At 43.8% G+C, this 24,659-nt stretch overlaps 1 protein-coding gene across 1 annotated transcript; it reads left to right on the forward strand.

The window, feature by feature from the left end:
- Window positions 1–525: 525 nt before the first annotated feature.
- arsi (arylsulfatase family member I) lies at window positions 526–9,886 on the forward strand. The gene is made up of 2 exons (XM_003217453.3): window positions 526–1,373; window positions 6,791–9,886. Exons 1-2 carry the CDS (start codon window positions 1,027–1,029, stop codon window positions 8,187–8,189), a joined length of 1,746 nt encoding a protein of 581 aa, XP_003217501.2. The 5' UTR covers window positions 526–1,026; the 3' UTR covers window positions 8,190–9,886.
- Window positions 9,887–24,659: the final 14,773 nt, after the last annotated feature.

Below are 24,659 nucleotides of genomic sequence, written 5' to 3' on the forward strand. Positions count from 1 at the left end.
CTGCAGACTAGGACGCGGAACAATGGCTTCAAACTACAGGAAAGGAGATTCCGTCTGAGTATCAGGAAGAACTTCCTCACTGTGAGAGCTGTTCGGCAGTGGAACTCTCTGCCCTGGAGTGTGGTGGAGGCTCCTTCTTTGGAGGCTTTTAAGCAGGCTGGATGGCCATCTGTCAGGGGTGCTTTGAATGCGATTTCCTGCTTCTTGGCAGGGGGTTGGACTGGATGGCCCAACTCTTCCAACTCTAGGATTCTAGGATTCTAGGTGGAAGGCGGCCAGGTCAGAGTTGGCTTGTGGCGCCTTCCTCTTTCAGTGTGCATTGGTGGAAAACGGGAGGGAAAGAGCTCCTGCGCTTCCCTTCGGTCGCTTCCCCGGGCTGGAGGAGGAGAGGCGGAGGAGGGAGGGCGCTGTGTGTGTGTGTGTGTGTGTGGGGGGGGGGGGGGTCTTCGGGCGCCCCATAAACCCGGCGGGACAAGGGCTTGCCTTCGCAATTGGCCACGAAGCGCGGCAGGGAGGGAGGGACCGCCAACGCCGGGCGAGTATAAGTTGGGAAAGCAAGAAGGGGCTTGGGAAACTTGTCGAGATTTGGGACGGAGAGCGAAGGGTCGGCGGATAGGGTCTCCCTCCAGACCCCAAGAGCAAAGGGGGGCAGCCAGGCCACCCGTTCCTTTTCCTTTGAACGCATGAAGGACTTTAAAATACACTTGGCCGGAGTTGGGGCGCCCGCTCCGGCTCCCTGTCTGTCCTGCGGCGCGATTTCCCCGCCCCTCCTCTCCGGGCCCTGAGAGGCCGAGGCTGCTCCCTCGCCCCCAGGGGGTTCCTGGGGTGCTCCTCCTCTGCTGGGAAGGCAGGCGGGCCCTCCTGGTCCCCTCCCGGCCAGGGCTTTTGGGCGGACGCGGCGCCCTGAAAGTTCCTTCCCGGAGGAAGGCAGGCAAGGCAAGGCAAGGCAGGGGGCAGAAAAGCAGCCCCCCGGGCCCCCGCCCCGCCTTGCCCTTCGATGCCCGCGCGGGGCCCCCGGGCTCCAGCATGGCGGTGTCGGCCCTCACCGGCGCCTCCCTGCTCAGCCTGCTCAGCCTGGGCTACCTGTCGTGGGACTGGGTCAAGCCCGGCGGCGCCTCCCTGGAGCCCGGAGGGAAGCCCATACGCCCCTCGGCGGCCTCGGGCCCGGCCGCCCCCGCTCCTCCCCCGCCCTCCCGCCCGCCGCACCTCATCTTCATCCTGACCGACGACCAGGGCTTCCACGACGTGGGCTACCACGGCTCCGACATCCAGACGCCCACGCTGGACCGGCTGGCGGCCGAAGGAGTCAAGCTGGAGAACTATTACATCCAGCCCATCTGCACCCCCTCCAGGAGCCAGCTCATCACCGGCAGGTCAGGAGAACCCGCCGGATGTGTGTGACCCGGGATCTGGAGGGAGAAAGAGGGGGGGGGGGGCTCCCAGGTTATCAGCATTTGGCGCCCAAAGGGATCCCACGGGATCCACCTGCCCCTTCCAAGAGCGGGAGCCTGAAGCGGGGAGAGCCCTTTCCAAGCAAGGCAGGAGGGACCCCGGAGCCAAAGAAGCACCTGCCGGGCAAGGGCAGCAGGAAAGGGGGGCACCAGAGACCTATCTCCCACCCCTAGGTTTCTCAGGGACCATAGGATGCAAAATGGCCAAGAAGGGATGCAAAATGGCCAAGAAGTCCCACCACAAGGGACTTGGTAACCAGAAAAAGTAAGGGGAAACTTTTCAAATATGAACGAGGAGGGAGGAGAGAAGAGTAAAGGCTGTTTTTCTTTTACTGTAAGTATTGATTTCCAAAAAAGGAACTTTCTTTGGCAGTTTCTTTTTGTTTATATGTTCAATTACCTTCTCTACTCATGAATAGGTCAAGGAATTGCAGCCCTAAAACCAACCCCCAAAGCCTGACTCTACTTATCCATGGGTCAGTGTGAGCAATGTACCTTCTTAGTAAAGGCAAAAGTTTTCCCCTGACATTGTCTAGTCATGTCCAACTCTGGGGGTTGGTGCTCATCTCCATTTCTAAGCAGAAGAGCCGGCATTGTCCATAGACACCTCCAAGGTCATGTGACGGGCATGACTGCACCAAGTGCCATTACCTTCCTGCTGGAGTGGTACCTATAGATCTCATATTTGCATGTTTTTGAACTGCTAGGTTGGCAGAAGCTGAGGCTAACAGTGGGAGCTCACCCAGCTCCTGGGATTTAAACCACTGACCTTTCAGTCAGCAAGTTCAGGAGCCGAGTGGTTTAACCTGCTGCGCCACCAGGAGTTCTGATCCTTGACGTATCTAAGGGTTATATCAAAGTAAATAATTTTGGCTCCAAAACCAACCTCTGACTTTATGCCTGCAACTAACTTGTCCATCAGTATGAACGGTAGATATATATGGGGGCATCAAAATCTTTAAAGTGCTTAAATTTCTACAGGCCTCAATCCATCCACCCAGATATTGTGTCTTGTGTTGGACCAGCCCCTCCAAGGTCCAGCCATACCACACAGCGATTGTGCTATCATCCCATTATCCCTGGAATCCTAGGATTTGTAGATTGGTCAGAGATGCCAGAAAAGCACTCTGGCTGAGAATTCCAAATCTTTGTTGCCATTGTGTGCTTTTGAGTCTTTTCCCATCCATAGTAAACCTTATCACATAGTTTCCTTGGCAAGATCAATTCCAAAGAGGGTTGCCATTGCCTTCATCAATCATTGCCTGAGCATGAGAGTTTGTGACTTGCCAAAGGTCACACATACCCTTCTCTAAACTGCACATCACAGATGCCTTCCCGTATCCTACCGTCCTATGTTCATTCATATGTGCCAAGCACATCCATGCAGCCCAATCCTAAAACTTCTTGAATTGTAATAAAACAGTTTGTGTGGGATTTCTGCTTTGACCAGTTTCCTCAAGATGTATGAAATGCTAAATTCCCAGGGGCAAAAGAGCTAAAAAGTAAAGGAACCTCCCAAAATTCATAATCCAAGTGCTTTCCAGTTACTGTACGGGGAGTGGGGTGGGTGGGGGGGGGGGGAGAGAAAAGTAACACAACACTCTTCCCAGAATATATCATTCAGGCCAAGGGGAGCGGGAAACTCCTGACACCCAGAGCCAAGGGTTGCCTTTCCTGAAAAAGGAAAGGACTTTCAGGACTGGAGAACAGATGATATGCCCAGTCTTGCTGACAGAGTGAACAGAACAGACTTACTGTGTGAGTCATAGGGATTTTATTCTAGAAAGTGGGCTTGTACACTTCTTCCACGTGGTTCTGTTTCCAGAAGGTTGGACAGTCAGAAATCCCAGGAAAGCAGGAAATCCTTTCTGCATCTGGCAAGTGTGACTGTGCAGACAACACAGACTACGTACAATAAGATTACTTCATATCACTTGAGTAAATAATTGCCAAGTTGAACACATTGTCTGTGCAGGCAACACTGGAAAGAGCATAAAGTCTTCTTTTAGGTAATTGCAACATCAGTGGGTGGGCAATATGTGGCCCTCAAGACTATTTTAGTGGTGTCTATTATATTGCCTTACTGCTGTTAAAACTAAGTGGGTATTGTTGATGCAGCCCAAGTTTGCAATTCTTCCGAGTTTTAAAAAAAGTGTTGCAGCTTGATTCCTCTCCCGAGCAAACTCTCATTCTTATTTTCTCGTTTCTTCCTGTGTGTTCAGACTCTTCTTGTTCTCTTGTTCTCTTTCTGTATTCTGGTGGCGCAGCGGGTTAAATCGCTCAGCTGCTGAATTTGCTAACCAAAAGGTAGGTGGTTCAAATCTGGGGAGCGGGGTGAGCTCCCACTGTTGGCCCCAGCTTCTGCCAACCTAGGAGTTTGAAAACATGCAAATGTGAGTAGATCAATAGGTACTGCTCCAGTGGGAAGGTAATGGCACTCGGTGCAGTCATGCCGGCCACATGACCTTGAAGGTGTCTATAGAGAACGTTGGCTCTTCAGCTTAGAAATGGAGATGAGCACCAACCCCCAGAGTCGAACACAACTAGACTTAATGTCAGGGGAAAACCTTTCCCTTTTACCTAGGCTTGAACAATCCATAGCAGAGGGAGCTCATCCTATAGTTGTTGAATTCGGGAGGCAACTGTGAACTGTGAGGGTGGCAAATTCAGTGGCATTATGTTTCCCAGTGAGCAATAATAATAATAATAATAATAATAATAATAATAATAATAATAATAATAATAATAATGATGTTATTTGTTATCCACCTGTCCTTGAGGTGATATACAACACCAGCAGTCCAATGCAATTTACCTGTTTTTGACTGATGGCAGTGGTGGTCTGCACTGCATTTTACTCTAGACTTAGAATAATCTCTCTGGCAGCTGCTGCCCAACCATCAGTAACTGGCCAGAAGGAGCACTATAATGTCCTAGTGTGCTTTATTGGGTTAGGAGTACAGCTCTGCCTGGCTTGCAGCCTGAACTAAACCTCTCAGAAAACCAATATCCGGCTTTAAAAAAATTGCCATGCTGAAAACATTTTTATTTATTCTAACTCTAACATTAAGAGTGGTTCTTAATCATGTGACCTTTAAGGGTGATCTTGAATTGTTGCCCAGGAGACATCTAGGAAAACTTTTATCTATACTTTTGAAACTGTGATTTTGCGATACAGGGTGCAATATAAATATTTTAATAAAAAATACTGGAAATTGGTATAATACTAGTGTGAATATCTTATGGTGGGAATCGCATTATCATCCTTTTGAGAGATCACCATGGATTTCCAGAAATAGTTAGGATTATGCCACTTGCTGAGACATATACCATCTAAAGATGAATTAATGGTTTGTTCTTTTGTTCTGTGAATCTGTATGTAAAACACATCAGATTTCCTTCCTGCTTGTTCCATCATTTTTCCGGTTGCCTTTACAACTACTGGCTCAGGGAAAGTAACCAAATGCTTCACATCTAAGCTAAAGTATCTCAACACATTACTAAATTTTCTTAAAGGGAGATAAAGATGAAGGCAACTGGAATTGAGGGCAGGATATGAGAGCAAATGGAAAAGTAGGAAAGCATGCCTGCCTAGTAATTGCTGCAGACTTGTGGCGCAGCTGAAAAATGAACAATGAACATGCATATGTCTTTCATTATATATATTTTTATTAAAACATGACTCTCTTACCCAAGGGTTTGATACCTGTGATTTCACCTATCTCTAAGGAGCCCCCAGTGGTGCAGTGGGTTAAACCCTTGTGCTGGCAGGACTACTGACAAACAGATCGGCAGTTCGAATCCAAGGAGAGAGGGTGATCTCTCTCTGTCAGCCAGCTCCCCATGCGGAGACATGAGAGAAGCCTCCCACAAGGATGGTAAAACATTAAACATCCGGGTGTCCCCTGGGCAACGTCCTTGCAGATGGCCAAATCCCACAAACCAGAAGCGACTTGCAGTTTCTCAAGTGGCTCCTGACATGAAAAAAACCCCTATCTCTTTCTGATGGTAGACTCCTACTGAGGTGAGAGAATCCATATACCATGCAGCTGTGGACAAGTCTACATAGGGACCACCAAAAGTAGAGCCCAAGCACAAATCAAGGAACATGAAAGGCACTGTAGACTACTTTAACCAGCGGGGTTAGCCATGGCAGAGCACTTGATGAACTAACCTGGACACAGCATATTATTTGAGAACACAGAAATGCTGGACCACTTTAACAACTACCACGTCAGACTACACAGAGAAGCAACTGAAATCCACCAGCATGTGGATAATTTCAACAGAAAGGAGAAAACCATGAAAATGAACAAAATCTGGCTACCAGTATTTTAAAAAACCCTCTAAAATCAGAACAGTAAATAAAGAACAACACTCTGAAAACAGGAATTCCAGACATGAAACAATTAGGTACAGCTAACACCTCCCAACAAAAATTTTCTCCCAGGCAGGAAGAGGCCAGGTCTTATAAGCCACAGGGCCACCAAATGCTAATCAAGGTGATTAGTTACAACAGTCACACCTGCCTCCAACAGACAAGAGTTCTTTCTCCCACCCTGGACCTATCATAGATATATAAACCTCCCTTGCCTAGTCTCCAACGTGCCTCACAACCTCTGAGGATGCCTGCCATAGATGTGGGTGAAACATCAGGAAAGAATGCTTCTGGAACATGGCCATACAGCCCGAAAAACTCACCACAACCCAAAACATACCATCTCTAGAACTTTTTAAGGTCTACTGGGTGATTCTAAGCTATATTTCTATGGAACATTATTAATAGAGACATCTTGGAGGACCTAGAAAATTGCTAGAGGATACCTCTCTAGGAATTTTCTAGGACCTCCAGGGCAACTCTATGGTAAATTCCAGCAGAGGTCATTCATTTAAATAGGGTCTGTTGTTGTTTTGTGTTCCTGTTTCCTGCAGATAGGGAAATCATATTATTGTTTGCTTTTAGACTGAATCTTGAACATATAGGTAGGATTTCCTTAGAAATTCATGTCTCAGTAATCAGACTTGCACATTAGGTTTATGTTTGTCTTTCAATGAGCTATTACAAAACAAAGTATTTCAAATGCAAGATAAAAAGGCGAGGAAAATAATGTGCTCTGAGAAATACACATAGCTGTCAACTGAATCTGTTCAGATTTCTGTAAGTAGATTAGAGTTACAGCACTGGAAAAAAGGTGAAATCTAAATGTATTATTTTTGTTACTTGTGGTGTTATTAGTTCGCCACTTGTGGGAGCACTTCTTCTAAAATCATGCTAAAATATCATTTGTATGTTATTACAACTCATGATGCTCTTTCTGCCTTCCTTCTTCTCTTACTAGGTACCAAATCCATACAGGTCTTCAGCACTCCATCATCCGTCCTCAGCAGCCAAACTGTCTGCCCTTTAACCAAGTCACACTTCCCCAGAAGCTACAGGAAGCGGGCTACTCTACGCACATGGTAGGGAAGTGGCACTTAGGGTTCTATCGAAAAGAATGCCTGCCGACCCGCAGGGGGTTTGACACCTTCTTGGGCTCACTGACTGGCAATGTGGATTATTATACCTATGACAACTGCGATGGGCCTGGAGTATGTGGCTATGATCTTCATGATGGGGAAAATGTGGCCTGGGAGCAGAGTGGCAAATATTCTACCTTCCTTTATGCTCAGCGCGTCAACAAAATTCTGGCAGCCCACAATCCCAAGGAACCTATATTTATCTATATAGCATTCCAAGCTGTACATACTCCATTACAGTCACCAAAAGAGTATATCTATCGCTATCGCTCCATGGGGAATGTAGCACGACGCAAATACGCAGCCATGGTCACGTGCATGGATGAAGCTGTGAAGAACATCACCTGGGCCCTGAAGAAATATGGGTACTATGACAACAGTGTGATTGTGTTCTCCACAGACAATGGTGGACAAACCTTCTCTGGGGGGAGCAACTGGCCTCTGCGAGGCCGCAAAGGGACCTACTGGGAAGGAGGAGTCCGTGGCATTGGGTTTGTCCATAGCCCACTGATTAAACACAAACGGAGAATTAGCAGGGCACTTATTCACATAACAGATTGGTACCCAACTCTAGTGACCCTGGCTCAGGGCAATGTGTCTGAAGCAGATGATTTGGATGGTTACAATGTATGGCCAGCCATTAGTGAGGGAAAAGAATCTCCACGGACTGAAATCCTGCATAACATTGATCCCCTTTATAACCATGCCAAATATGGCTCTTTAGAAAGTGGGTTTGGCATCTGGAACACGGCAGTTCAGGCCTCTGTACGGGTAGGGGACTGGAAGCTTTTGACTGGAGACCCAGGTTACAGTGACTGGATCCCACCACAGACTCTAGCCACCTTCCCTGGAAGCTGGTGGAACCTGGAGCGCATGACAGGTGGCATGCGGAAATCCGTCTGGCTTTTCAACATTACTGCTGATCCCTATGAGCGCTATGACCTTTCAGAGCAGCGTCCTGATGTTGTCCGGGCTCTCCTCCTCAGGCTGGTTCGCTACAACCAGACCGCTATCCCTGTCAGGTATCCAGCAGAAAACCCTCGAGCTCACCCGGACTTCAATGGGGGTGCCTGGGGACCTTGGGCAACAGGTGAGGAAGATGTGTGGGAGCCAGGACATGGGAAAGTGAAACACAAGAAGCGGAAGAAAAAGTGCAAGATCTGCAAGCTGCGCTCTTTCTTCAGGAAACTGAACACGCGGATGATGTCAAATCGCATCTGATGTTTGTGTGTGAGTGTGTTTGTATGTTGCCAAACGCAGCCTTAAAGAGGTGCAGCTTATCATAGGCACTCAGTATTATATGATAGCTGCCCTATACTGAGTTGGACCCTTGACCTATCTATCCCAGGACTGTTGACGACTGGCAGGAGACTATGTTACCCTACCTCAAAATACCAAGGATTGAACCTGGGACATCCTGCATATAAAGGATGTGCAAGTAGGGAGGGAAAGGAGCAAAGACCCAAGAAGCTGGTCTCGTTCCCCCCATCAACATTCAGTGCTTAGTTGAGTGGGATAATATCAGTTGGACAGAACCAACTCTATTCCAATTCTTTTTCATCAAACTTTTGTTACCACCCTCTGGTGCACATTTATGCTGGGAAACTATGCAGTACCTATTATTTCTTGTGAGTGTCTGCTTGGCAGGTTGTAGGGACAGGACCTTCCTATTGGTTCTTCATTGCAACATGTAACCACTTGGCATGGTGATCAATGCACCCTTGCATGTTACGATGAGATACAATGCAGAGAAGGTGTCCTTTTCAGGCAATTCAGGAACTAAGGGGAAAGCACTTATATGGAATAGCTTGTCGTCAAAGATCAAACCAATAGCACTCCAAGTACTAAAGGTGTTCAGACATAACTTCTGAGGAAGAGGAGTTGCTTTGTGTTTGCTGACCATAAATATGTCTTCATTTATGTAACTTTTCTGCTCTGGAGAAAATGTCTTTGGGTTCTGCTTTCCTTTAAGTCTGCAGCTTCCCCCTCCAGGTAACTTCATTGCATGTGGGTGGTGGTGCAGAAGACTTGGGATGGTTATTTTTATCTGAAATAGAATACTGATCTTGAACAGTGTGAACATTTCATCCTAAATATGTATAATGCCAAACAACTTGTGAATATAAGCAGGGGCATGAGTAAAAGGTCCACAAGTATTACATGGACTACATAAACAGGCAAATCTTGAAAACTGAGCAGTGTTTACATAGCTGCCCATGTACCTGTAGCAGTATAGGGCAAGTGGGTTTCATGTAACTAGTGGTATATCCACTCAGCATTTTAGTCTAAACTTGACAGAACTATTCAATGAGCTGAAGCCTGTCTTCAAAATAGATTCAGCCCCTTGGACACCTTTAAAGTTCAGATTAAATCCCAGAGTGAATTCAGTACCTCATTGACATGGGAGTTACCAGCTGTCATGGACATGTAGAGAGAAATGATTAACCATCTATTTACTTAGCCACTGACATACGCACAATGACTCACATTGGACATGAAAAGAAGCTGCTGCTCTTGTGGAGCTTTCTCCACCATATGGGTGCTCTTTCATTGCAATCTCAGGAAAGCTATAGGTATCTCATATGTGCTTATATTTCATTTTATGATATAGGAGAGTTAGCACAAGATGCTTCTATACAAGAGTTTATGTTTGACAACAGAACATGGGAATAGTGCATACATATGATTAGGCCCGAAACAGTTAAACAGAATCCTACTGTTGTTACACTCTGGCAGCAGTTGCTTCCAGGATTTGTTCATGCAGTGTATAATTAATTTGTGGAATTAATTGCTACAAAGGTGGTGATGACTACTAGCTTAGTAGTACTTGCTTTGGAAGGCGATTAGGCAAATGCAAGTGGATCAGTCTACTAATAGTTGTTAGTCATGACAGCAAAATAAAACCATATTCAAAAGTAGAGTGTCAAATATTAACTGAAAAATACGGAATAACCAACATGGGCTGTGTGCAGAAACCGGATTGGTGGCATGGGAGATGTTATGTATAGGAAGGGCCAGCAGTCTGGTCCAGCAAGGCAGTTCTGATGATCTCACATTTCATAAATGGCAATGTTTCCCATTCAAAGAGACGTTAACTATTTGAATGGGAGTCTACAAACCTTAGAAAAATCAGGCACTCTTTTCTTCTTCTTCAATGGGCAAGTATGTAAACCAGGGTTAGGCAACATGAGCTCACATGGCGCTTTGTAATCCTGGGCTCTCTAAAGAACAAACCCCTTCTCCTCCCAAAATGAAGATTTGCAGCTACAAGAAGCAATTGTTTAATGTAGTTGCAAGTCTTTAGGCCTTTTAAAAAAGAGTTTGTTGAAATGGAAATGAAATGCCTGGTCTGGTGGAGGGAACACTAGAAAACTCCTTTTGAGCAAAGGTGTAGTCTCTAGGAGTCAGAATTGGCTTCCAGGGCTGCCAAAGCTTCTTACTCTTGGTAAAAACAACAGGGTTGTTAGAATATGGCATGTTGTTTCACACCAAACCGACCATTAATCCAACTAGCCCAGTACTATTTACACTGATTGGCAGTATCTCTCCACATGTTCCGTTTTTTCTAGACCTGCTTGGAATCCTAGGCCCCTTTCATACCATACTATAATGGGTATGATTCCATTTTAACTTCCATGCCAGTATTCTATGGAATTCTAAAAGGAAAGGCTTTTGATTTTCCAGCTAGGAAGTGCCTCATCAAACTGCAACTTTTATGAAATGCAGCTCTGCAGTTAAAGTGCAATAATAGAGTTAAACTTGTGAAAAGAGCTTGAATCTGGGACTTCTTGCTCAAAAAACAGTTCTAGCACTGTACTATGGCACTCTAGCAATGGTGGCTTAAACATCATGTTCCACATTAAAACAGAGTGACTTCTGAATGCATCAAGTGAGGAAAAGGCTGACACAGGCTCTTATCCCAAGATTGGTGATACCCCACTGATCATGTGAGGAAACATCTGCCTAATATGCATCCATTTTCTGTCAGCTACATTTTCAACACAGGAATAGATAACTCTTAACTCACTGAAATAGTAAAAGGTAAACAAAAAAGTTAGGATATGAATATACAATATGTGTGTGCAAAATATGTATCTTATATAATAAATCACTAAAATAATGAATTATTCAGATTTCACAGTCCTCATGATAAATAGCAATATGGGAAATAGTTCATAGGACATACATGGATGGTCCAAGTTCTTAACTGATTCTTCATTTAAACTAGGGATCAGCAAACTAAGGCCCGCAGGCTGAATGCAGCCCTCCAAGTTCATTTGTCCGACCCCCACCCTAAATTTAGACTTAGGGTTGCCCTAAGTCTGAGACAGCTTGAAGGCACACAACAACAACAACAACAACCTTAATTAATTTGATTAATTAACTGATTGTCTCATCAGTAAAAAGCAGGCTGACACTTAGAATCATAGAATCATAGAATAGTAGAGTTGGAAGAGACCTCATGGGCCATCCAGTCCAACCCCCTGCCAAGAAGCAGGAAATCGCATTCAAAGCACCCCCGACAGATGGCCATCCAGCCTCTGCTTAAAAGCCTCCAAGGAAGGAGCCTCCACCACAGCCCGGGGGAGAGAGTTCCACTGTCGAACAGCCCTCACAGTGAGGAAGTTCTTCCTGATGTTCAGGTGGAATCTCATTTCCTGTAGTTTGAAGCCATTGAAATACTGGTAAGTTTATGTTGGTTAAAATAGTTCTTCATTTTAAATATTGTATTGTTCTTTAACTTTTTTGCACTACAAATAAGATATGTGCAGTGTGCATAGACATTCGTTCATGTTTTTTTCAAACTATTGTTCCGCCCCTAACAGTCTGAGGGACCATGAACCGGCCCTCTGCTTCAAATGTTTGAGGATCCCTGATTCAAACAGAAGACTTAGCAATCTTCATCAGAGGCAATTTTATTTTGTATAAATCTGTATAACATTGCCTCTTGTTTGGAGGAAATATTGAACAATATACAATTTACATAGGCCACTGATGAAATCTGCCAGTCCAAATGTATCCAGCTTCTGTTTAAATTAAGAATCAAATGAGATCTTGAATCATCATCTCCGTCAATACATGCTTTGTGTCCTATAGACCTTTTCCCATTTTGCTATTTATTAGTGGTGTGCATTTATATGGAATCACTAACCATTTCTATTTGTACCATTTGTATGGTCCCATTTCCGTCCGCCGCTAATGGAAATGGGTGTCTGTACAAATGAGCTTTTCCGTTCAAGGTCCAAAAAAACCCAAATATGTTTTGGGCCTTTGCCGGCAAAGCGCCAGGGCCTGCCAGCCAGGACCTACATCCGAGCAGGCCTGGCGCTCGGCTGTAGGCCCTGCCTGCCAGGCCTACAGTTGAGCATTCAGCGCTTGACTCTAGGTCCTGCCTGCTGGGCCTACAAGCATCAAGCACTTGGCACTCGACTGTAAGCCCTGCGAGCCGGGCTTACAAGTGTCGAGCGCCCGGCGCTAGGCTGTATGCTTTGCCTGCTGGGCCTATGAGCCATTGAGCACTCAGTGCTCATAGGCCCTGCTTGCACTCGATTGTAGGCCCTGTGAGCCAGGCCTATGGGCATCAAGTGCCCAGCACTTGGCTGTAGGCCTTGCCAGCCAGGGCCTACAGCCAAGTGCTGAAAATCAGCCAACCAAACAGCTACCGTTCCCTCCCCTTTGTTTTGTTTCACTGCTTCTTTCATTCAAGAAGAGGTTGTACCATTCCATGCCATCCGAATGGATGGAACGGTACAAAATAATTAAAGAAACAGGTGAAGCAGAATTTGGGCCTAGCTCTACTATTTATAGTGCGGGCTGTGTAGTGTTGATTTGAATAATTTATTTCAGTGATTTGTTATATTTGATATATATGCACGCACAGACAGAGCTTATATTCAAATCCTAACTCTACCATTTTAAAATGCAGAATTCACTCTTCTAGCTAGCTATCATATGGAAACTGGCTCACCAAAGTCTACTCCTGAATGGCTATAAGCGTTTCACTTTCTTCTGTTTTGAGCACTGTTTTCCTGTGTACTGGTAACAGACATAGGGTTCGTTGCCTGCAGGTCCCAGACACAGGAGACAGAAGTTGCATTTGAGGATTTCACCTTACGCATCTTTTAGATGGACTGTGAAATGCAGGTCTGTTAACATATGCAGGGGGCAGCTGCATAAATGACTGAACTATCACACGATACTGAATCAACTTGCTTTCTTCATTTCCTACTGAGTATCACTCAGTTTTTATAGCAAGGAGGTGACATCTGTTATCTGAAGGAAGTCATTGGGAACGTTTTGGCAATGTGCGAATGGCCGCCTCCTCCACTTACCTTGCTTTCCTTAAATTGCAAGCCCTTTTAAAGTGGTCATCTCTGTGTTTGTACCCCAGATGGGGATGCACCATAAGGAAAGAGGGTAAATGTCTTTAAAGGCTATGATGTGCATTTACATTTACAAAATGCATTTTATATTTTCTCCCCCAGGTTTTACTTGGTGCATTGTGTGTAGGCGAAAGCCCTGCTGTGAATTTTGAAAAAAAAAAAATAGTTATTTTTGTCACTGGAAAATGAGCCCTGTTAAGACTTGGATGAGCTGTGTGAGGGTCTTTTTTTTCTTTCTTTTCTTTTTAAAAAAAAATGAAATAACATTCATTTAAAATCTGTCACTAGAAGTTGTGACAGTTAGCAACTCTTATACTGTGTACCTTTTGGTGGTACTTTTTGAGATCTGCATGTGTATTTAAGCAAAACATGGATTTGCAGTGTTAGTTCTGTTTTTATCACAGTAATAAGGAGTCCCCAGTGGCTCAGTAGATTAAACCCTTGTGCTGGCAGGACTGATGACTTGAAAATTGGGTTGCTGACCTGAAGGTTGCCGGTTCAAATCCAACCTGGGGAAAGCGTGGATGAGCTCCCTATATCAGTTCCAGCTCCATGCATCTCCTCTATTTTTACATCATATTTTGAAGGCTGAGGTGATTTGAGTGCTGCAGATTTAAACTCAAATGACATCAGGGCACAGGCAACTGGCCCAGGAGATGAGGTGGTGCCCCCCTTTCTTTCAACTGGCAGCACAAGCTGATGTTATTCTGTCCCATCCCACCTTTTCCTGTGGTGATATCAAATCACTAATAAACTGCCTCTTCATGATATTCCTGTCATGAAACTTAATCACCATTTGTTGTTTTCTATATTCATATAATCCCTCTGCTGGAGCCTATTGGGTGCCTCTGGGTCTTAAAATCTGGTTGATTCTTCTCTCCATCCCCACCCCCAGCTCAAATTAATTTAGACTACAAGCCAAAGCATGCTTACTAAACATTAAGCCTGACTAAGCTACAGGGTACATTGGATTTTCATGCGGATAAATGTCTCTAGGCTGCCCTGAAGAATTTCAACACAGGGAAAAGACATGAAACCTGGTTGATAGGAACCAGCTCATGATTGTGTTGCAGTGATAAGCCCCATATTGTCTAATCAAAAGGTCCTCCGGATTTAAAAAACAAATCAACAGTGACTGAAAAAACCCACAATATCTGGTTTCACATTCCCAAGGAGATCTCATCCATCATCATCATCATCATCATCATCATTTGATACACAGCAAGATAGTACAACTTTGCTGGCTGTTGTATTGGATCACACATCAGACACTTCCCAAGTGTCTAGGACTGTGTGATGCATCAGAGAATCATGCATGGAGATCCGAGTGGGGTGGTCTTTTGCAGCTGACAGATGGTAATTTTGTCAGCACCAATTGTGTTTAAATGCAGGCCAAGGTCTTTAGGCACTGCACCCAGTGTGCTGATCACCACTGGGACCACCTTAACTGGCTTCTGCCAGAGTCTTTGCAACAACAACAACAACAACAACAAGCAGAGGCATAACACTGTTGCTCAAATGATTAATTGGAACTTGTGCCACAAATACCATCTGCCTGCGACAAAGAACTGGTGGGATCACAAGCTGGAAAAAGTTACAGAGAATGAACATGTCAAGCTACTCTGGGACTTCCGAATTCAGACAGACAGGGTTTTGGAACACAATACTCCTGACCTCACGATCGTGTTAAAAAACAAAGTATGGGATTGTTGATGTTGCAATTCCAGAGGACAGCAGGATTGAAGAAAAACAACTGGAAAAGCTGACATGATATGAGGACTTAAAGATCGAATTGCAAAGACTCTGGCACAAGCCAGTCAAGGTGGTCCCAGTGGTGATCAGCACACTGCGTGCAGTGCCTAAAGACCTTGGCCTGCACTTGAACACAATCGGCGCTGACAAAATTACCACCTGCCAGCTGCAGAAGGCCACCTTACTGGGATCTACACGCATTATTCGCCGATACATCACACAGTCCTAGACACTTGGGAAGTGTCCGACATGTGATCCAATACAACAGCCAGCAGAGTGTCTGCTGTGGATTCATCTTGTTGTGTTTCAAATAATAATAATTGCAAATTATCATTATTTATACCCCGCTTTATTTTGAAAGGGACTCAAAAGTGCTTAACATAAAAACATCATAACAATTTAAAATATACAAATATACAAACATTAAAACAGGATTAAATATAGACAGTACTAAAAAAATCCCAGTTTAAAACAAATTCAGAGTTAAAACTTATTTTAACCATACTTTTAGTGACTGCACCTGCAGGTGTAGCCAGATTTTGGTAATGAAGTAAAATAAACAGCTATTTCCCTTAATTGTATTAAGTAAGTATAAACACATGCCTCACTAATCAGATAATGATATTTGCTGTTTGTTGGCTTCTTGGACATTGTTAACAAATGGGAACCCACTACGTATCAGAATTTAAAATGCCGAGAACTGTTTTAAATTCTGATATGTAGTGGGTTCCCATTTGTTAACAATTGTACTATGTTCTATTGCTATTTTCCGCATGGAAGCCTCATGAGATTGGGGAAAACATCCCAATTTACAAAACACAATTGGAATAAAAGTTTGGTGTGCTGGAGCTTTGGAAGTATCAGATTTAATTGCCATTCAAGGTCAAACACATTCATATAGGAGTGCCCATCTCATACGATCTCTTCCGTGAATCACGGCAATGGGATGACACAGGCTGACTCACATTTGCCTTGTCTTTGTCTTCTCAGAACAACTTCTGCCTGGTTATATTTTTTTTGCTGGGGAAATGCCAAGTTAGAAGGAGACAATTTACTTGTTTTGCTGATTCTCTGTGAGCTAATGTATATTTGTAAAGAGCTCTTTAATGTGTCAGCAAGCCCAGCTGCAAAATGTCCCACGGTGGGTTCTGGGCAATGAGCAGTGTCAAATCAAGCAACATGGTTTTGGCTTAAAAGAGAACAAGCAGAATGACAGGAGTTCCTGCAGCTGTCTCTCCTTGGCTGGGCCACTGTATTTGATTGTCCCCACTAAGCCCCAGCATGGACAAGCTGCCTTGGCCATCACTGTAGCAAGCTTGGAAAGCTGTGAATACTTGGAGAGCATATGAAATCGCCTCAGGGAAGCGTCTGTGAAAGCTGTTGATTTCCCTTTGCTCAGTATGTCAATCCATAAAAGGCACAGCAAGTGAGAAAAAGCAATTAGGTTCAAGAAAGCGTTGTGAAAATATAGATTTTCAAAGCAAACCAGCCCTTCTTGACTCTGCAGAACAATAATCCAGCAGGCGCTGGACTGCGTGTTCTGAGCAATTCTGTGCGGTTGTTTTCCTGGAATTTTCAGCACCAGCAGCAACATTGTGCCTTTCTATTGGATTCAACACCACTTTATCCTCCCTACTTGCGCTTCCCACTGCGATGTTGTTTGGACCATAAGGAAAACAATAACAAGGCACTGCACAGTTGTTTGCTAAATGTAATGATGCTGTATGAGAAATTGATTTCTCTTTTGTACTAATGTGCTCCACACTCCTCCTCTAGTTTATCTGATCATTTTCCATTCATCTCCCAAAAATTTGGTTTTCAGCAATTTGGTGTTTCCTTGCATTTCTGTGGCATAGACATGAGTTAATTGGACAAGAATTTAAGAAGAGGTCTAACATACCAAATGAAAGTAATGTTACTTCTCCAAATTCTGAGCTGAAAATACATTGGGTGGGAGGCACCAACAAGCTGTCTGCAGATTTACAACAGAAATTGTATATTAGCCAATGATAATGCAGTTTTCCCTCCACATTTGTGGTTCTGACTTTTCCAAATTTGAACATTCACAGATTTGATTTATTATTATTATTATTATTATTATTATTATTATTATTATTATTATTATTATTTTAAAAAAACAAACCTTTATTTATACTCTGTCTCCATCTCCCATAGGGACTCAGGTTGGCTTACACAAAGACGCACAATAGTGCCATAACATATACAATACAACGATATATCACTCAGAACACAATAGATAAAAACCAACATATCAAATCAATAAAAGCAACCTCAAACAGAGACAGTAAAATATGGTCCTAGCCATAATTAAACGATCAATACAACGGTTCAATATAAATGTTATTAAACAATTTATTACCAATGTAAAATGTTATTACTATGAATTTATAGGTCCTCCAAAGTGCCTGTATGGTCCACTCCCCCATTCAAGTTCGAGGACCTAGAGATTTTGAGATAAAACACTTCTCTAGGTATCTCTACGTCTTCCAATGCAATTATATGGTCAGCTTCCAGTGGAAGTTGGTCATAGAGTCATGCTGGAAGACCTATGTAAAAAAGCAATTTCACTGTGTTTTAAACTTTCACTGGGGCCTCTAACCCCAGCAGATGTGGAGGGCTGACTTTATGGTTCCCCCCCCCCCCCCCCCAAGTATTTCCTGTGTTTCAGGGCTGAGACATGACATTTTGCTGCTTGAGGTGAAGGTTGTGCTTGTGCTCCTTCCCCACTATACACACAGAAGCCCATTGAACTGGCAGCTTTTAACGCCACCAGCAATGGTTTTGAGATATGCCAATTTGTGTGGGGAGGGGATAGGGTGGATCATGTGATTCATGTGGTCTCCACGAATTGCAGGCACAGTTTCCTGGAGCACTTAGGAGGACCAGCCAGTGGTTGCTTCAACTAGGGCCTGTAGCTACTGCCTTCCTCTGTTTAGTGATACAACCAGCCTTGGTATGTTGCAGGGGTTGACTTCAAATGTAAATTCCTACCTAGAAGACAACTTCCAGATAGAGGAATTATTAGAATCGTGGAGGAGCAGGACAATGGAGTTTCAGATGAACAAATGTGCCTAAGAAGTTCTATCATCATTGTTTTAGAACTTTCCTAAACACTGAATGGGTTTATAGGATCATGCATGGTTTCCTACACAAGAAGCTGTCTAGCTTTACCTTGTGCCATCTAGCTCAAAATTATCTACCACACAAACTGGCAGAAGTTCTCTGAGATTTTAGGCATAGATCCTCAGATTTATATATATAAAAGAGTGATGGCATCACGGCAATTCACAAAAAAAACAAAAGTACAGGCCCCCCAACCTCAAAATTTGACAACACAACCCATCATCCACGCCTCAAGGTTGATACAACAAAAAGAAAAGAAAAATAAAGTCCTAATTAGAGGGAGAGCAATAATTTTTTTTATCCAATTGCTGCCAGTTTAGAGGGCTAATCTCTGCCCACTTGGTTGCCTAGCAACCAAGGGACAGCCAGGTTTCAGTTAGGGGACAGGCAGATTTAGGCCTCACTTAGATTTCTTCCACAGATTATCTAATTTGCACTGGATTATATGGCACTGTAGACTCAAGGCCCTTCCACACAGCTATATAACCCATTTATAATCCTATATTATCTGCTTTGAACTGGATTATCTTGACTCCACACTGCCATATAATCCACTTCAGTGTGCATTTTGTACAGCTGTGTAGAAGGAGCCTCATATAATCCAGTTCTGAGCAGATAATATAATCATAGAATCATAGAATCATAGAATAGTAGAGTTGGAAGAGACCACATGGGCCATCTAGTCCAACCCCCTGCCAAGAAGCAGGAAATCGCATTCAAAGCACCCCCGACAGATGGCCATCCAGCCTCTGCTTAAAAGCCTCCAAGGAAGGAGCCTCCACCACGGCCCCGGGGAGAGAGTTCCACTGTCGAACAGCTCTCACAGTGAGGAAGTTCTTCCTGATGTTCAGGTGGAATCTCCTTTCCTGTAGTTTGAAGCCATTGTTCCGTGTCCTAGTCTGCAGGGCAGCAGAAAACAAGCTTGCTCCCTCTTCCCTATGACTTCCCTTCACATATTTGTACATGGCTATCATGTCTCCTCTCAGCCTTCTCTTTTGCAGGCTAAACATGCCCAGCTCTTTAAGCCGCTCCTCATAGGGCTTGTTCTCCAGACCCTTAATCATTTTAGTCGCCCTCCTCTGGACGCTTTCCAGCTTGTCAACATCTCCCTTCAACTGTGGTGCCCAAAATTGGACACAGTATTCCAGGTGTGGTCTGACCAAGGCAGAATAGAGGGGGAGCATAATATAAGATTAGAAATATACAGTAGAGTCTCACTTATCCAACGTAAACAGGCCGGCAGGATAAGTGAATATGTTGGATAAGAAGGGATTCAGGAAACGCCAATTAAACATCAAATTAGGTAATCGTTATACAAATTAAGCACCAAAACATCATATTATACAATAAATTTGACAGAAAAAGTAGTTCCATGCGCAGTAATGCTATGTAGTATTTACTGTGGAGTCTCACTTATCCAACACTCGCTTATCCAACGTTCTGGATTATCCAACGCATTTTTGTAGTCAATGCTTTCAATATATCGTGATATTTTGGTGCTAAATTCATAAATACAGTAATTACTATATAGCATTACTGTGTACTGAACTACTTTTTCTGACAAATTTGTTGTCTAACATGATGCTTTGGTGCTTAATTTGTAAAATTTGATTAATTTGATGTTTAATAGGGTTATCCTTAATTCCTCATTATCCAACATATTTTGTTATCCAACATTCTGCCGGCCCGTTTATGTTGGATAAGTGAGACTCTACTGTACTGTATTTACAAATTTACCACTAAAATATCACAATGAATTTAAAACACTGACTACAAAAACATTGATTATGAAAAGGCAGACTGCGTTGGATAATCCAGAACATTGTATAAGCGAATGTTGGATAAGTGAGATTCTTCTTTAATATGAAATAATTACTGGGATAGAATAATGCAGAACAATATAATCTCTAAAACCAGGACAGTAAATAAACAGGGGAATCCCACACAGGAAACAATCAGGGCCAGCTAACACCTCCCAACAAAGTATTCCCATCATCAAAATCAGGCAAATCCTCTGTTTTCTCAGGGCCACAGACAGTAGAAGCACATAAAATATCGCAAACAACACCACTCTGAAAACAAGGGAATTCCAGACAGGAAACAATCAGGGCCAGCTAACACCTCCCAACAAAGTATTCCCATCATCAAAGTCTGGAAAATCCTCTGTTTTCTCAGGGCCACAGACAGTAGAAGCACATAAAATATCGCAAAGAACACCACTCTGAAAACAGGGGAATTCCAGACAGGAAACAATCAGGGCCAGCTAACACCTCCCAACAAAGTATTCCCATCATCAAAGTCTGGAAAATCCTCTGTTTTCTCAGGGCCACAGACAGTAGAAGCACATAAAATATCGCAAACAACACCACTCTGAAAACAAGGGAATTCCAGACAGGAAACAATCAGGGCCAGCTAACACCTCCCAACAAAAAATTCACTCAGGGATGAAACAGCCAGGCTTTAAAGCTGCAAGGCCATTACATCCTAATCATTTTTCCTAATTGCAGCATTCATACTTGCCTCCAACAAACAAAAAAAACCCAATCAGAAATATTGTATATTCACAACCTTTAGGAAATAATATCCCCTGATGGTGCAGCGTGTTAAAGCGCTGAGCTGCTGAACTTCTGGACCGAAAGGCCACAGGTTTGAATTGGGGGAGCGGAGAGAGCCCCCCACTGTTAGCCCCAGCTTCTGCCAACCCAGAAGTTCAAAAACATGCAAATGTGAGTGCATCAATAGGTACTGCTCCGGCGGGAAGGTAACGCTGCTCCATGTAGTCATCCCACATGACCTTGGAGGTTTAGAAACAAATGCGGTCATTGCTAATAGTCAACACGGATTTACCAAAAACAAGTCATGCCAGACTAATCTGATCTCTTTTTTCGATAGAGTTACGAGTTGGGTCGATACAGGGAATGCCGTGGATGTAGCATATCTAGATTTCAGTAAGGCCTTCGACAAAGTCCCCCACGACCTTCTGGCAAACAAACTAGTAAAATGTGGGCTAGACAAAACTACGGTTAGGTGGATCTGTAATTGGCTAAGCGAACGAACCCAAAGGGTGCTCACCAATGCGTCGTCTTCATCATGGAAAGAAGTGACAAGTGGAGTGCCGCAGGGCTCCGTCCTGGGCCCGGTTCTGTTCAACATCTTTATTAACGACTTAGACGAAGGGTTAGAAGGCACGATCATCAAGTTTGCAGATGACACCAAACTCGGAGGGATAGCTAACACTCCAGAAGACAGGAGCAGAATTCAAAACGATCTTGACAGACTAGAGAGATGGGCCGAAACTAACAAAATGAAGTTCAACAGGGACAAATGCAAGATACTTCACTTCGGCAGAAAAAATGGAAATCAAAGATACAGAATGGGGGACGCCTGGCTTGACAGCAGTGTGTGCGAAAAAGATCTTGGAGTCCTCGTGGACAACAAGTTAAACATGAGCCTACAATGTGATGCGGCAGCTAAAAAAGCCAATGGGATTTTGGCCTGCATCAATAGGGGAATAACGTCTAGATCCAGGGAAGTCATGCTCCCCCTCTATTCTGCCTTGGTCAGACCACACCTGGAATACTGTGTCCAGTTTTGGGCACCGCAGATGAAGGGAGATGCTGACAAGCTGGAAAGCGTCCAGAGGAGGGCAACTAAAATGATTAAGGGTCTGGAGAACAAGCCCTATGAGGAGAGGCTTAAAGAGCTGGGCATGTTTAGCCTGCAGAAGAGAAGGCTGAGAGGAGACATGATAGCCATGTACAAATATGTGAGGGGAAGTCATAGGGAGGAGGGAGCAAGCTTATTTTCTGCTGCCCTGCAGACTAGGACACGGAACTGTCAGGCTCACTTCAAAGGACCAGTCTGAACACAGATCAAAGATAGCTGCTCTCAAATCCAATCTTTATTGAAGAATACATGACTTTGGAAAAGTCGAGAATGACCTAATGTTTACATACATCTAATTTTATCACTTCTGATGCAACGTAATACCACACGCAAATATCATCATCAAATCCCACCCCCTGGATCACATTACTACCATTCCCACACACTACATCAATTATAATTGTTTATACTTTCAACCCTGAGTTCCCAGGCTCATTTTATCTTCTCCCGCCAGGTGCTTGCAGGATTGTTTATGTTATGAAGTCAGATTCAGGGCTTGGAAATTCAGCCCTGGGATCTGGCTCCATGACATGGCGCCCTCGTTTTCTTCGTCCTCCTCTTCGGTTCTTCTTTCATCATAGTTCTGAAACAAATCAAACAATAACTCTATGTGTCCATTTTGTCCAAAGTCCCCATATACTTTTTCAGTAAGCTGCGATGGAATACTGGGTGTATTTTCCCTAAACTTTTTGGCAATGCCAACTGGAAAGTTACTTCATTGATAACACCCTGTATTCTGAATGGTCCAATATATTTGGGGCTCAGTTTTCTTGAAGGTAGCCCCAATTTGATGTTTTGGGTACTTAACCACACTAGATCTCCTTTATCTAATTTATCGCCTTCCACCCTCTTTCTGTCTGCGAACGCTTTATACTTTTTGTGTGCTTCCTTTAAGGATGCAGTCACTTGACTCCAGCATTCTAGCATTTGCGTTTTCCATTTCCCTGCCTCTGTTTCCTCATTTTCTGTCCATCTTGGCAACTGGGGTAAAGGCTGTATTTCATACCCGTAAACTACTTCAAAGGGGGTTTTATTTGTTGCTGAATGTATAGTCGAATTAAAAGCTAGTTCCGCAAAAGCCAACCACCTAGACCAGTCATTTTGTCTCATGTTAGAGTACATTCGAAGGAACTGCCCAAGCGTCTGCTGAGTACGTTCTACCGCCCCGTTTGTCATGGGGTGAAAAGCAGAACTTAGACTCCTTTCTGCTCCTAGCATTTCCAAGAATTTTTCCCAAAATTTTGCTGTGAATTGTACTCCTCTGTCACTGACCACTCTACTGGGACATCCATGCAGTTTGTAAATATGATTTATGTACAGTTCAGCTAGTTTCTCGGCCGATGGTAGTTTCGTCAGCGCTATAAAGTGGGCCTGTTTAGAAAACAGGTCTAATACTGTCCAAATATAACGATGTCCTTTGCTAACCGGCAGTTCCCCCACAAAGTCCATAGCTACACATTCCCAAGGTCTGGTAGGTTCCGCTACCGTTTGTAATAATCCCATAGGCTTCCCTCCTCTCGATTTATTTCTGGCACAATCATCACATTGAACAACATGATTCTTTATGTCCTTCCTCATTCCTGGCCACCAACAATGTTTTGCTATTGCCTTTGTTGTTTTTGTAATTCCTGTATGACCAGCGCTCTGGTTGTTGTGAAAACGATGCAAAATCTTAATCCTTAATATTGCTGGGATATACAGTTTCTTGTTTACAAACCAAAATCCCCCCTTCTGCTCCCCCTTTTCTGCGTTGGATGCGATCCATTGATCTCCTTCATAAGACTGTTTCAGTTCATTTCCCCAATTATCTTCCCCGCCGAGTTCAACAAAAGCCGTGTTCTCCTTTTGGGTTTGTGCTCTTGTCCTGACAGCTAAGCCCCATTGTTTGTCAGAGAATATTGTCCCCTCTTTTGCTGTGGTTATGCCTTCGTGTTGAGGCATGCGTGAAAGAGCATCTGCCAAGACATTCTGCTTCCCTTGAAAAAACTTTAATTGGAAATCGAATCTGCTGAAGTATTGCGCCCATCTAATTTGTTTGGGAGATAATTTTCTAGGAGATTTTAAATACTGGAGGTTCTTATGGTCAGACCAAATTTCAAATGGGATTCCGCTTCCTTCGAGGAAGTGTCGCCAGCATTCTAAGGCTTTTAATATGGCTAATGCCTCTTTTTCCCATATTGGCCAACTTTTTTCAGTTTCGCTGAACTTCCGGGACAAATATCCACAGGGTTTTAAGTTCCCATTTTGATCTTTTTGCAATAGTACTGCCCCGTACGCACAGTCTGAGGCATCGCAATGGATTATGAAAGGGCTCCTGATATCGGGGTGTTTTAGGATGGGTCCTTCTGTGAAGCATTCTTTTAGGGTTTCGAATGCCTTTTGGCATTCTGGCGTCCAACTTAGTCTGGCGCCAGGAGCTTTTACTTTTGCTGTCTCCCCTTTCCCTTTTGTTTTTAAAAGTTCAGTAAGGGGTGCGGTTATTTGCGCGAAGCCTTTTATGAAGGGTCTGTAAAAATTTGCAAACCCCAGAAATGATTGCAATTGCCTCCTTGTTTGAGGCACTCCCCATTCTTTCACATCTGATACTTTAGCTGGATCCATAGCTAGCCCTTCTGGAGATATCCGATACCCCAGAAAGTCAATTTGAGTTTTATTAAATTCACATTTGGACAGTTTTGCGTACAGCTTTGCTTCCCTTAGTCTCTGCAAAACTTCCCGGACCAATTTTACGTGCTTTTCCTTATCT

This window comes from Anolis carolinensis, chromosome 2 (genome assembly GCF_035594765.1).
Source record: "Anolis carolinensis isolate JA03-04 chromosome 2, rAnoCar3.1.pri, whole genome shotgun sequence".
Lineage (NCBI taxonomy): Eukaryota > Metazoa > Chordata > Lepidosauria > Squamata > Dactyloidae > Anolis > Anolis carolinensis.

What these genes read in the sequence shown, in the direction of transcription:
- arsi (XM_003217453.3), top strand. Translation starts at nt 1,027, where the DNA reads ATGGCGGTGTCGGCCCTCACCGGCGCCTCCCTGCTCAGCCTGCTCAGC. An exon ending in AGCCAGCTCATCACCGGCAG is followed by an intron (nt 1,374 to 6,790) that starts GTCAGGAGAACC and finishes TTCTCTTACTAG; the next exon opens with GTACCAAATCCATACAGGTC.